The sequence below is a fragment of the Neopsephotus bourkii genome, unplaced genomic scaffold (assembly GCF_033783945.1).
Source record: "Neopsephotus bourkii isolate Nb327-2 ecotype Australia unplaced genomic scaffold, CSIRO-AGI_Nbou_v1 NB_1589, whole genome shotgun sequence".
Classification (NCBI taxonomy): domain Eukaryota; kingdom Metazoa; phylum Chordata; class Aves; order Psittaciformes; family Psittacidae; genus Neopsephotus; species Neopsephotus bourkii.
The window spans coordinates 5,405,426-5,419,284 of record NW_026902065.1 but is presented as its reverse complement, the minus strand read 5'-3'; the positions used below and the strand labels follow the sequence as shown (position 1 = coordinate 5,419,284).

At 45.8% G+C, this 13,859-nt stretch overlaps 1 protein-coding gene across 3 annotated transcripts; it reads left to right on the top strand.

Moving 5' to 3' along the window:
• The first annotated feature begins 237 nt into the window (after window positions 1-237).
• LOC133222352 (protein mono-ADP-ribosyltransferase PARP12-like) lies at window positions 238-11,754 on the top strand. Of its 3 annotated transcripts, XM_061371983.1 has the most exons (10): window positions 238-1,993; window positions 2,192-2,320; window positions 2,662-2,772; window positions 5,003-5,138; window positions 5,593-5,713; window positions 6,750-6,840; window positions 8,052-8,127; window positions 8,855-8,985; window positions 10,818-10,969; window positions 11,406-11,754. In XM_061371983.1, exons 4-10 carry the CDS (start codon window positions 5,079-5,081, stop codon window positions 11,684-11,686), a joined length of 912 nt encoding a protein of 303 aa, XP_061227967.1. In that variant the 5' UTR covers window positions 238-1,993; window positions 2,192-2,320; window positions 2,662-2,772; window positions 5,003-5,078; the 3' UTR covers window positions 11,687-11,754. The 3 variants fall into 3 exon arrangements, with proteins under 3 accessions (XP_061227967.1, XP_061227966.1, XP_061227965.1); XM_061371982.1 differs by lacking the exon at window positions 238-1,993 and having other exon boundaries at window positions 2,005-2,320; XM_061371981.1 differs by lacking the exons at window positions 238-1,993; window positions 2,192-2,320 and having other exon boundaries at window positions 2,399-2,772.
• The last annotated feature ends 2,105 nt before the right edge of the window (window positions 11,755-13,859 follow it).

The following is a 13,859-nucleotide window of genomic DNA, read 5'->3' as shown; positions in this document are numbered from 1 at the left end:
CAGTTAACTGTTAGTTTTTTCCTAAAAAATGGGAACCAGTATGCTGAGACTCTTCTAATGGTGGCTGGAGAGAGGAATAGCAGGACATGGAGCTTTTTTAGTCTTTTGTTTCAAGCATTTATGTACTCAGAGTAAAGCCAAAGTACAAACCCAATGTAATCTACTGAAAACTGTAAAATTCACCATCAAGATTTGGAACCAAATAAGTTGAGGTTGGTGTGTTTTTTTGTTTTGGTTTGGATTTTTGTTCTTGTTTTGTCTGTGTTTTTTTTAAGCAATTGAGAATAATTTTTCTTGTTATGACTGCTTCCTGTTCCTTTGCGGAGTTAAGCTGGGACAGCAGCACTCTGGTTGCAGGGCTTGTTGCTCATTTCTCCCCTCCCCTCCTGCAGTTGATTTTAGACGCTGCTGGACACTGTCCAACAGGAAATCCAGTCTTACTGGGAAAACCATCACAACCTACTCAAAGGTACCAGCTTTAAATGATAACGTGGTTTCAAACGAGAGCTGGAAATGTTCCCAGGCTCCCAGACATGAGTTGCTCCCCCCTTGCACTGGACTTTGCTGAAGTTGAACCCCCTGGCATGCCTTCCCACAGCATCACCATGACCAGGCTCTGGTGTGGGTGGCTGGGGAACCAACCTGCAAAAGACCAGGTGAGCCCCATCATCCAAACATAGACTGAGTCCACCCCCTCAGGTACTGGCTGGGGGGATTTTCCACATCTTGAGAAAGAAGCATGAGGTGCTACTAGCCTGGTCCTGTGCTGCAGGACCCCTGTGAGCACAGTGTGCCCTCGCTGTAGCATCAGTACTCATATGCATCAAACCTTGGAGCAGTTTGAAATTGCAACAGAGCTTCTGTGTGTCTGCAGATAAACACATGGAAAGGGTGAAGCAGGGAAGCATGCCTTTTCTCGTCCATTGCCTCCAAAGAGGAAAAGGAAATAAGAATTAAAATTCCTGAGAGGAGAAATAAGTAATCCTGCCCATCAGACAATGGTTATTTTATACATGATAAATCATCTGATATATGCAAGGAAACAACACTAGGGTGCCTGTGCTGACTATGCAGGAGTATAATCTTGCAGGGCTATGTGTAGGATGTCTGCTCTAAGACCTGTCAGGTACTGAAAATGCAGACAGATATAGTACCACAGTTAGAAATCAGAGGTTTAGCAGCTCTGCAGGTGACATTGCAGTTGAAAGTGACAAAACTAAAACGGACAGTGTTCAGGAAATATCAGCTCACAGTGAGCTCGTTTCCAGTTTGTGGCGAGTTGTGTGTTTAGAGAGGATGGTGTGCTGCTGCCAGAAAAGCCATGTAAACATTTTCTACCAAGCCAGAATGTTTTTCCTAGAGCTGATATCATGCCTGCTGAAGCTCTTGGCTTCAGTTCAGGAGAGTATTTTACTACAGAATTCACATATGCGAAAGTGAACCTGTGGGACCTGATCCTATAAATCTCGTCAGTCAAAGGGAAGCATAAAAAGTTGTGCAATTTTGGAGCTGAGAGCCAGATACTATATGGGAGGTCAAAAGCCAGTCAAGAAAGGCCAGATGAGGAAGAAACAAAGTTCAACTTCTTAATCGCATTTGTGGCTTTTTTTGTTTGTTTGGAGTTTTTTTGGGGGGATGGGTTTTAATATTGTGTCTATAAAATGCGCTCAGAGTGCAGCCTTTCCAGAAACTAAAATAGAGATATATGTGTTTCAGCCACCACTGATCTGGTCTGACTAGATCATCAGGAAATAAAAATGTTCCGGGCAATTCAGCTGAATTTAGTTTGTGTAACCAAGGGAGAATAAATAAAGGTTGCATCTGAACAAGTTTATGTAGTTAGTATTCCTTGACGTGTTGTTAAGCTTTATGCTTCACAGCTTTCCTAGGAAACAGTCAACTTTTTAGACTGAAAGGCTGGAGGTCAAACTGATAAGCTCTAACGTTTCTGATTTCCATGCAGGCAGAGCAGAGCAGAGGCTCAGCCTTCAAGGTAAAGAGGGATGGTACAGAGCTCTGTGGGGGCTGACAGCCTGCCCTGCTGGGCTCTCTGCTTGGTCTGCACTGCTTTGGGTTGCTCCATGCAGCGCTCCATATTTCAGCACCCCCAGACAGTGAGCTAACCAACAGGGAGAGTGTGTTAAGAGATGCACCCACTTTCTGCATTGAAATTTGGGGTTCGCTTTGCAAGGGGACTCCAGCTTTTGGCTGTCAAAGAATGATCTTCAGCAGAAGCTGCTCCTAACAGGAATCTTGAAAGGAGGTGGTCCTGAATATCCCCAGACACTGGAAGGAATTGACTCAAGGTAGGTCCTGGTGTGTGACGTCAGGAACTAAACAGGGATAAACTATGCCATTTCACAGGGATAAACTATGCTGGTTCTTAGGGATGTTGATTTTACTAATGCATCTGTCAAAACCATCAGCTGTGCCTGGCCAGTCTGCTCATGCCTGGCAGATATGCATGCACGTGGCACAATAACCGGAAGCATTACTCAACTCCCTTTCCTAAGGGTCAGTGGCTAGTGGAGAGGCATCCCTGACGTCCTGCAGAGAGAGACTCTGAGAGAGACAGCGAGGTACAGACATGTGCAGTTGGGAGTTCACGGGAAGCTCTTGCAGAGCAGTTGTATTTTATTTCTGAAGGTTAGATTGCACCAGGGGGACTTTTCACGTGTGGTGCAAAGGTTCAGAGGCTCATCTGACTGGTGAGCTCACGGCCGATGCCTTCAGCTCCCAGGGTGGTGACTGAGCAGCTTGGTAAGTGGGACTGTGAGTAGGGAAGCTGGGGAGGCAGTGCGTTTCGGGTTTTCCTGGGGTGCTGCTGAACTGGGAGGGAAGGGGAAAGAAAAAGCATTGGATTCCATTATTTGTGGGCTTGGCTTTAAGGTCTGCTAGAAGGATACCTGCTTGCAGTTAGTCATACCGTAAGCTGTGTTTGTATCTTCATTAATTCGTCCTTTCTTCTACATAAGGGAGAAACTTGCTTTTTGTATATTGGTCCCTTCTCCCAGGTAACGAGTGATAGGACAAGTGGCAACAGCCTCAAGCTGCACCAGGGGAGTTTAGATAGGGTATTAGGAAAAATTAAGTCACAGAGAGGGTGGTCAGACATTGGCACAGGCTGCCCAGGGAATTGGTGGTATCACCATCCCTGGAAGTGTTCAAAATCTGTGTAGATGAGGCCCTCAGTGACATGGTTTAGTGGTGGACTTGGCAGTCCTGAGGTAATGCTTGGACTTGATGATCTTAGATGTCTTTTCCAACCTGGTTGATTCTATGATTATGTGATTCTGCAGAAGGTGAAGGACACTCCCTGCCTTGCTAGAGAAATATTTCTATCTATCTGCTTTATGAACTATTTCAATTCTGTTTCTTTCTAGTTGGGGTTAGTTGGTGAGTGGAAAATCCCTGCAAGGAGCAGAAACGGAGCAAATGAAAGTGAAAGTAGGGCACAGGAAGACATTTTTGAAAGCTGATGTCAGGGAAATCTGGGAGCACTGAATCTTGGCAGGGGAGCTGGCACGAGTCTACGCAGTAGGAAGAGAGGGAACAGGGGTGGGGGAAGCAATGCAGAAAAGCTGCCTGGTAATGTTAGCCCACCCCACTCCTGTGCTTCCCTTTCACCCTTGTCAAAGGTCACCCCTCAAATCCACAAACTTCAAATTCTTGTGCCGTGGCAGCAGCAGCAGTACACTGCTGTGCAGAGGGCAGTAAAAGGACAGCCACATCCAAAAAAGTCTCTGAGGAGTGCTGGATCTCATGAGTCTCCTGCAATGGGATTTGAGAGAAAATGCATTGGGAGCATTTTTTAGGAACAGGCCTGGCGGGTGTTACTGCGTACAAAGAGCAACCATGGTCTGAAGACAGTGCTGGAGCAAGCAAAGGCTGTGAAGGAGACTCAGATCTTTCCTTGCAATTTGTTCTGGCAGTCCAGGGCTGCCAAGCCTTTGTGGACCTTAGTACTGCAACCAGCTCTGTAAAGCTCCTCTTGTAATGATTCATCTGACTGGCTTGCACTGAATACCTGTGATCCCTGCCAAAGAATGAAGGGTGTATTAGAGCAGGATAAATGATCGTTTAGTTTCAGTTTGAATACTGTGCTCAAATTCTTCAGGCAGCTCTAAGTGGCTCAGCTGCAGACGTTTGCAAACTCCATGGCATGCAGGTGGGAGCTCTCATTTGTTTGGATATGCTCCTCAATAGAGGAATGTTGTAGGAGCAGAAAAATGATGAGATGCCTGGAAAAATGTTGTCTGGGTCCAGAATTTGGACATTCAAAGGAGTCTGGAGCCCAGCAGCAAGCAAAGTAAAACCATCTGAATTTGAATTATTGGTGGCTACCTGTTTCAGCTTCTTTTTTTTGTAGGCGCTGTGTCTCCAGGGTAGAAGACAACTGGTGGTGCCTTTGAGAATGCTCCCCTGCTAATGGTCTCAGCTGTGTCCTGCAGTGGGTCCGTTTAGCTGGCTGTCCAGTACTTCTTGGTCTCTTCTCACTGAGACCACTCCTGCAGCCCACACTGCCAGCACTTGGGCATCTGTGTTTAGTACTGTACCTATGAGTGGCTGCTTTGCTTCCCTGAACATGAAAGGATGTTATCAGTGCCTTCTGAAGGCACTCTGACTTCTGCAACTGATCACACACTGCCTAGAAGCTAAATCTTACTCCTGTTAGCCAGGTGGCACCATTGGCCTTCATGTAATGAGCTGAGTTTATTGTGTCAAGTTGTATTTCCTTCCAATGTGTATTTTAGAGAGATATATTTTAGAGAAAAACAGTGACTCGGGTCCAAGCCACAGAAGTCAGGGTCATTTCTGTGCTGCTTACCATGCCCCATAAATGTACAGACTTCACTTCCTTGGTTCTGGGCCAAATCTGTGCTCCCCAGCTGGAAGGGTTTCCTGAGAAGTGATTAGACTTCGATCAGATCAGGGATATCAAATAGTTTGACAGCTTTGGAAAAGACCCTTATTTTAATCTGGGTTTCTCTTCTGATGCTAGGGCCAAGCAAGCAGCCAGGCATCAATCAGCTGTCCTGAGCCTGTGGTGTCTTCTGACTCGTCCACCTGCTCCCAAAATGGAGTATGCCTGGTACTGGCTCGATGATTCTGGGAACTGGATTGAATATGGGGAAAAGGTGAGACCCATCTCCTGTTGATGACAAAAATCTCTTGTTAAGCCATCCTTGGAGAATTGCTCTGCAGCTGGTGTTCCACACATGCTGCTGTGTGCCCTTGCATTGCTGCTCTGTGCACTGGTGGATTTGCCTTATTAATTGTCCCACAAAGCAGTACTGCTACTCTGTGAAAGCTTTCAAAGGAGTGGCTTTGAAAGTGGGTGTGTTCTGAGAGATGACAGATATCTTTTAGCTGAAGCTGGCCACATAGACTGAAGGCTGCTTTGTTGTTGGTGTTACAAGCAGCAGTTCTCTGTGGGGTACCCATCTGTCACTGAAGAACAAGATGCTTGAAGCCTTAGAGGCTTAGTTCAAAATGGCATTCTGTGACAAAGGCTGGGGTAACACTGTTATTTGCATCACCTAAATGAAAGGCTGGTTTCTAGCAGGTATAATTTCCCTGTTTTTTCTATAGCATTCAGATCACTGCTGCGCCACAGTAACATCTGAAGTTCTAGAGAAGGAATTCCAAGATGACCAGGAAGGCTCTGTGTTATTCAAGGCTGGTTCTCAAGCATATATATTAAACTTTAATGGTAAAGTATCTCCTTGTTTTAAGTTCATTACACAGTGTAGCTGTCTCTAAGGTAGCCCTCTTCATGCAGAGGATTCACCCTATGTCTGGGTTTCTTTGAACAGGTCTTTTTCCTCCCATAATTTTCTCCAAGCAGAACTCGAGCAGTACATACATCTCTGCAATTTAGAGGTGCTCAAGCTTCTAAACTTGTGCATCTGTAGTCAAAAAAGTATATCTGACAATATCGTGTTTTCAGAAGAAGAGCTGAGAGCAAACACTTTGTGACATCTGACTTATGTATCTGGGTTTATACAATTAAGGAGGAGGAATGAGAAAAGGAAAAAATAATAATGCACTGAAAAGTCAAATGGTAAAGAAGTCAGCCTATGGTAGATGTCTTGCAAGCTAGTTAGAGAGAGCACGCAGTGCAGCAAAGGAAAATGTAGGGCTGGTTGCACAGAGAGTGAAAAAAGAAAATAAGAAATGCTTGTCTGTTTCTCATTTATTCACCCATCTTAAAATTCCTGTTAGCTTTCCAAACTTTAAATCTGTTTCCTGGCGTGAGTGGAGTGGTGTTTAAAGGAGGAAACAATGGATAATTAGCCATGTCACACAGCATGCGCTCTGTGATATTGTTACAGGACCAAGAAGAGAGGACAGACTTTCCTCTTAGCACCAGTAACAATCCCACACTGCCAGGAAAGCTAGATTTATGGCTTCCATCCTACTGAAAGCTCTTCATTGCTGTAGGCCTGACATCAGATGTAGTTTTCTCTGTCCAACAGCCTGGATGTGAATGGGTGTGCAGGTGCAGCTGGTGGTTGGGTGCTTTTGAGCTTCATGACCTGTGTTAGCAAGTGCTGACCTTGCTGGGCTCCAAGCAGAAGCAGCACAAGTGGGAATGGTTTCAAAGCATGGAGTGGGGTGTCTGTGGTACAGAGGGCACCGTGATGTGATATTCAGGGCTACCTCCTTTTCTCTAAACACTTAAGATCATGTGTCCCTGGACAAAGGTATCTAATTATTGAGTCATCGTGCTTTTTTTTTTTTTCAAGGCATGGTCCAAACAAACTTGCACTATAAAACTAAAAGGAAAGTTGCCCGACGGCCAAAATTTCTGCCCTCTCAAGATGGACAAGACAAAAGGTAATATACATTCCTTATTATTTAATAATGCTTCTAGGTGGCAGCACCTTCCGTTGAGAAGTTCCTCCTACCTGTGTAGAATTCAATTTTAGACTTCTTAATTTGTAGATACCTTTTGCTGACCACTTCAGTGGCAAATTCTGCAGTAACAGTACTTGTAAACTATGAAACCCTTCCATGAAGCTTGCTGGAGGGATGTTTGGTGCCAGTCTCCGGCAGCTGTAAGAGACCCCTTGAGTAGGTTTATTCTCTCTGTGAGTGCAAGGCCAGGCCACACAGGGCTGACACAACTGTGTCAGGACTTTTTATTCTTTGATTTATGCTCTGACAATACTGAATGAACTGTGCCCAGTGTAGGACCAAGGGACTGCCAGTCCTGAGAACTGTGGAGCAGACAGATGCTATCCCCTGGAAAGCTGAGGATAAAATAAAAATGCAGAAGTAAATCCTTCTAATGAAGTGAACTGGATGCACTTATTTGGGATACCTGATCTTACGGCTGTTGACAGGATTAGAGCATGTCTGGTGTGGAAATTAATTGTGCTACAGCTTTATTTTAAAAAGAGCCATCTTTGTGTTAGAAAATCACCAGCAGGCAGTGAATATGAAGCATGAATATGAATATGAAGTTCAATTTAAAGGTTACTTTAACCAAGGGGGTTGATTCAAAAAACAAACCAAACTGCAGCTCCTGAATGGATTCTAATGCTCCTATTGCCTGGGTTAAAACATGCATGTGTGCAGGAGGGCATTAGTGCTGGAAGTTGTTAAGCAATAACTGGTGCAGTAGTGCCTTCAGGGCACAACTATCCACTGCAGCCTCCTGAAATGCTTGGTCCTGGGGACAGGTCTGTCCAGTGACTGAGAGCTGAGTGGCCACATGGAGGGAGAGGGCTTATGCTTCTGTTTCCTAGCAGAGGTTCAAACAGCCCATGTGGAGGTCTAGCTGGAGCAGTTGTATAAACCACCTGGCTAGGGGCATGCTACTTCTCATTTGAAGCTCTCCTACCTGCCAAGAGATGCATTAGTGCCAGTAGGATGTGTGTGGAAATCTGGACTTGAGAAAGGCATAATGGCGATGTGGAAAGTAAAACAAAAATGAAAGTCTGGGGATACGCTAATGCTAACATACAGCCAGCAGCTGCATCCTTTGGAAGGGGGATTTGGTTAGGAGTATAGCAGACTGACTTGCTCCTTTTCCTTTTCTGCAGCTCAAACACGACCCTATCCCATTTTGTTTACCCTCCAGAATGGGACCTATCTGCACTGCCCGATATTGGGTTCAAGGTAGGTCTTTCCAGCTCTTCAATTTGTAGGGCAAACTGGATCCTGTACTCATTTTTCTGAGAACGTGACCTAAGGCGATTGAGATGTTCCCAACTATTAAACAGATCTTATGAAGCAAGTAACTATGAGGTGAAAAAAGGCTGACAGTTTCACATTCCGAATAGAGCTGTGTCTCCTGGGAGGCTCTCTGAGACCCCCAACACATGCCACACAGGGTAAGAAAGGTCCTTTTGGCCATTACTGGTCTTGTCCTTTGCACTCTCTGAAGGCAGCTGATCCTCTGATAAACTGCATCTTAAGGAGGTATTGTAGTATTTCCTCCATTGATTTGGAACAAAATGTTATTTGATGTAGTAAAAACTATGGCTTAGCCATGTAGGGAAGGAGCTGGGGTGTCAAGGTGAAACTGATACTCTTTTCCAGCCTGAACCCTGCTGTGCATTTCACCTTTAGGTTACTCTGAAGGAAAAATAATGTAGGCGTGGAGGTGTGTCCACCACAGGAAGCTCATGTGGGATTGCATTCATTTCCCTCAGTTAGTGCCTGTGCTTCCACATGGGGAGTGAGGGTGAAGGTGGGGAGAGGAAGGTTAACTAGAAAGACAGAAGCAGCTTGGGATTTTAATGGCAGGGCTTTTCGTCTCACTTGAGGAGGTTTATGAGTCCTTTGGAAGGAGTAGTTGTTACTGTCAATAATTCCTTATTTTTGGTGGTTTTTAAATTTTTAGTTGATAGAGGTCAGCTGCACTTCCCTCGAATACAGTAAAATTAAGAACCTGTTTGAGAAGACAATGAAAGATTTCTTCATCCACCGATTGCAGAGGATCCAGAACCCAACACTTTGGCAAGTTTTTCAGTGGTTTGTATCTATTCTATTTCATTATCCTTATGGTAGCAGAAGACTGGCATTTCCTGATCTGTTGTCCTCCATAATCTGCATTAGGTGTTGCCAAATCCAGCAGCCCAGCAGAGGTGAGACTGCCACGTATCTGTCTGCCAGGTCCAGGTGGAAGTGAGGCTTAGCACGTTCCCAGTAGGCTCACACACACACACACACACACACACACACACACAAAACATGAACATGCACACAGCTGGACACAAAACCTAACACAGACAGCATGGCACTTATTCAATCATAAATAGCACCAAAGGTCTCATCCTGTCCCCTTCCTCTGGCCAACTGGGATGAAAGCCTGTTACTGGAACATACGTACATGCATGCATCCCTGACATCCATCGCATCCTAGGTGCTGGTCTTAGACACTCACCCTACTCATGTGCTGGCCCCTGGGTCCTCTTGTCTTCAGTTATGTTCTGCATAAACACACACACGTATGCAAATGGATCTCTGTGGACTTATGATGCTACAGTGGTTGGTCTGGACCCCCTGGTCCCTTTGATAAGCAAGCTCAGACCTTCTGGTCTCTCCAGCATCTTATGACTGCTCCGAAAGCTGGCTTCCAGGCCAGTGACCCTCTTCCCTGGCTGTCCAGCCTTATGTTGGCTAGTGATCAGGCTCTGACACTCATACCTTCGCTTGCTGCAGGTGCTGGCACTGTAGGCATACGGTCTTGTCATCCAATGTCCTACTACAGTTGCTGCACTCAGACCCCCATACATGCACATGCACACGCACACAGACTGGAGAGTCCATCACCCAGGTAATAGGTAGAAATGGAGTTTAATGAGAAGATAGGGGTGGACTGCATTGATCAGGCACAGAGCATAGCCAGACAAGCCTACTGACTACACAGTTGCCTGTTTTTACACAACCAGCTCTTTGTACCCCCTTATCCACCTGTTTTCCTGTGTTTGTACCTCCTCAGACCATCTTGATCCCTCCCTTCTCCCACCTACAATTCCTCTGTTAAACATGCCATTATAAGTCCGGTGCAATACTCAAATACTCTTTCCCTCTGTCCTGTAACAAGTCCCACACTCTCGTAGGCAGCACTCTCCTCATGTCTGTGAGCTGCTTTGCACCCTTTCCACCGCTCACAGTGCTGAGTGTCTCTGTGGTCCCTGGGGCAGCCCTGGGAGTGACTGGTGCTCCTCCTTCTATTGATCAGTTTTTTTGGGTTGTTTCTCTTCTTTCGTGTGTGTGGAAATGAGCCTCTTATCATGTAGCCTAGCATGTTGGGGGGGGATGTGGAGGGGTGTTTCCTTAGCAGTGTTATTAAAAAACAAAGTTATTTTCCTTCACCATGTCTGAGCTGTGAAATCTCAGATTTATTCTTTTTTTTTAGCCTCTTTCACATAGGAGTTTGGTTGGGTTTTGGTTTTGTCTTTTTTTTTTTTTGAAGGACTTTTTATGTGATAAAGATAGTGGTAGATATTATACAATCTTCACTGTGGCGTCATACAGCACAGTTTTATAATCATATTTATGCATTCAGAATTTATACAACCTGAGAACTGACCGGTTCAGTCAAGCGATGTCTGTCTCTTTATGCTCTCATGTGGTATGAAGCTGTGGGTGACAGAGTCCATAACGATGCTGAGAACATTTTGTTTTGCTAGAAGGAGCCAGCTATGCAGCAGGATACCAACAGAGTGCAAAGCAGGCAGTAACCCCACTGAGAGTGCTTTGTGTCACTGTTCCTCTGTGACCCAAAAGTGGGAGGAGTTTTGTTGGGAAATTGTCCTCATTTGAACCAGGGTAACGCATCATTCTTTTTTTGTCCCTAGGCAAAAGGAGCAGATGAAGAAGCTCAGTAAATTGGAGTGCGTGGATGAGCGGCTCCTGTTCCATGGGACAAGTCCGTCCCACATGCCTGCCATCTGTGAGCAGAACTTCGACTGGAGGCTGTGTGGGACTCACGGGACAATGTATGGGAAAGGTACGAGTGTGGAAGTGTTAGGTTCAGGGACTGTAGCAGCACAGGCTGCAGACCCCAGCCAGGTTAGTGGGTGTGAGGTGACTGAGTGTTCCTGACTCCTGCTCTTCTACTATTAGGGCAGTCTCACCTGCATGCATCTGCATTGCTGCAGGCAGCATCCACATCAATCCAGGTTTGGGAGGTGCTAAAACCAGCCGTCTTTGCCTCAGGTACCTGCTCTTCAGCAAAGCTCTTGGACAGGTGGAACTGGGATGTTGGTAGCAAAATGTGGCTGCAGATTGTCAATGCTTTAAAATAAGCTGATGTGGGAACACCTGGCAAAGATGTGTATAGAGGTACCTGGGGTTGCTGAATTGCTGGTTACAGAAGTGCCGATAGCAGATGTTTGTTCCTCGGTTCACATACTGTCTTTCCTGTGTCTTTTTCTGGTCCTTAGGAAGCTACTTTGCCAGAGATGCCAGCTATTCTCACAAGTTCTGTTCCTCTCAAAGTGGTCGCTACAGCATGTTTGTAGCTAATGTTCTTGTGGGAGAATTTGTTCAGGGAAAACCCGAACACCTTCGCCCTCCACTCAGAGACAGCAATTCAAACAGACTTTATGACAGCTGCGTGAATGACCCAACAGACCCTTCTATCTTTGTTATCTTTGAGAAGCACCAGATTTACCCTGCCTATATCTTGGAGTACAGCGGCAATACCCACTGTAGGATCCTGTAGTGAATGCTGGATTCTCCTTTGAATTTACACTGAAGAAATCACACTTTAATACATTTTTTTATTATTTTTTTTAATGCTATTCGATTTTAGTGGTAGCTTTAGACTATTTTGTAACGCAGCAAACCAATATCAGTCCCCTGAAGGATTTCAGGGTGTAGGTTCTTTGGAAGCAGAAATTGATGAACTTTCCAGGGGACTGGAGCACCTCCCGTACGAAGACAGGCTGAGAAAGTTGGGGCTGTTCAGCCTGGAGAAGAGAAGGCTGCATGGAGACCTCATAACAGCCTTCCAGTATCTGAAGGGGGCCTATAGGGATGCTGGGGAGGGGCTCTTCATTAGGGACTGTAGTGATTCGACAAGGGGTAATGGGTTAAACCTTAAACAGGGGAAGTTTAGATTGGATATAGGGAAGAAATTCTTTACTGTAAGGGTGGTGAGGCACTGGAATGGGCTGCCCAAGGAGGTTGCAAATGCTCCATTTCTGGCGGTGTTCAAGGCCGGGTTGGACAGAGCCTTGGGTGGCATGGTTTAGTGTGAGGTGTCCCTGCCCATGGCAGGGGGGTTGGAACTAGATGATTTTTAAGGTCCTTTCCAACTATTCTATGATTCTAATCACCACCTTATTTCTAGCCTGAGATGTGGATGTACCAGCCTTGCATACCCTGATGCAGTGACACCTACCACTGTTGAAAGCTGCACTGCTGAATGTATGATTAACTTGACCCACTGATACAGTCACTTAGGCGTGAATCCTACCTGTGATGGTGCTGATGTGCCAAAGGGTGACTGGGTGGGGAATGTGGAAGGAGGAAAAGTGAAAGTAACTGCATCATCCTCTTACAAGAGAGGAATCATGGCCTGTTTTTCCAGTAAATGGCAGGAAGCTCCTGCATCCTGGAGGATTTTCAATGAATACTGGCAAGGAACATTGTTTCGTGAACACATTGCTGACAGCTCTTCTCATGTTGTTCTGTGTCAAGTTTTCCCATCTCCATGGTACCCTGTCCTAGCTCTGTCCCCACTGTGTTGATGGTAAGAGAAGCAGGGACATTGCAGGTGATGAAGTTAGATCCTCACCACACCATCGTACTAACAATGAGGAAGTTGCTGAATGACTGCACATGGCAGTGTCTCACATGGGCCCTGAAGCCAGTGCTTGCAACAGTGACCCGTGGGGCAAACAGGGTTTGTGTGGGGTGGCCACTGATGCAATCACCCCGTTTGCCACTCTGCAGACTGAAGCTGTTTGTGGACATTTTGAATTGCCCTGCTGCTGCCTGGCACTTCTCTGGGTATTTGAGAAATGCCCCAGCTGTATGTGCTCCCATTTTGAGGGACAAGGGACAGCTTGGTTGATGGACATAGTACTTGAAACTTGGTGGGTGGTGGGATAACATTTGGGATAACCAATAGCATGGAAACAAAAATTAAATGCTTTATTTGGAAAAGTCTTGCTGTACAAGCTGTTGTAATTCAGCAAAGGAGTCAGAAATGGTTCATGCCATGAGGGGGAAGAACCAAGATTAGGGATGTGTGTAGGATCTCATCAGCTTTCGTAAAGCCTGCTGTCTCCAGGCACAATCGGTGCCCTTAGAAGATGTCAGAAAGGCAGCAATGAGTCCTTGAGCTCCTATGGTTAATGCACTTCCATGTTCCACCTCTTTTGCAGAAACCTAAAGGTTGTTCTTTTGCAAGTTAGTGACCTAATTTTGTCAACCACAGGCGAGCTTTCACCCAAAATTGCCTTCACCCATGTCGTGGTTTAAGCCCAGCCAGTAACTCAGAACCACGCAGCTGCTCACTCACTCCCCCCTTTTTGCTCCCCTTGCTTCTGGAGGGATGGGGAGGAGAATCGAAAGAATGCACCTCCCATGGGCTGAAATAAGAGCAGTCCAGTAACTAAGGCATAACACAAAACCACTGCTGCTACCACCAGTAATAATAATGATAAGGGAAATAACAAGGGAAGAGAATACAACCGCTCACCACCCACTGACCGATACCCAGCCCAACCTGGGCAGTGATCTTGCCCTTCTGGGTAACTCCCCCCAGTTTATATAGTGGGCATGACGTGCTGTGGTGTGGAATACCTCTTTGGCTAGGTTGGGTCAGGTGTCCTGTCTCTGCTTCCTCCCTGCTTCCCCTCCTCCCTGACAGAGCATGAGACTCAAAA

What these genes read in the sequence shown, in the direction of transcription:
- LOC133222352 (XM_061371983.1), top strand. Translation starts at nt 5,079, where the DNA reads ATGGAGTATGCCTGGTACTGGCTCGATGATTCTGGGAACTGGATTGAA. An exon ending in CTTTGGCAAGTTTTTCAGTG is followed by an intron (nt 8,986 to 10,817) that starts GTTTGTATCTAT and finishes TTTTGTCCCTAG; the next exon opens with GCAAAAGGAGCAGATGAAGA. An exon ending in CGGGACAATGTATGGGAAAG is followed by an intron (nt 10,970 to 11,405) that starts GTACGAGTGTGG and finishes TCTGGTCCTTAG; the next exon opens with GAAGCTACTTTGCCAGAGAT.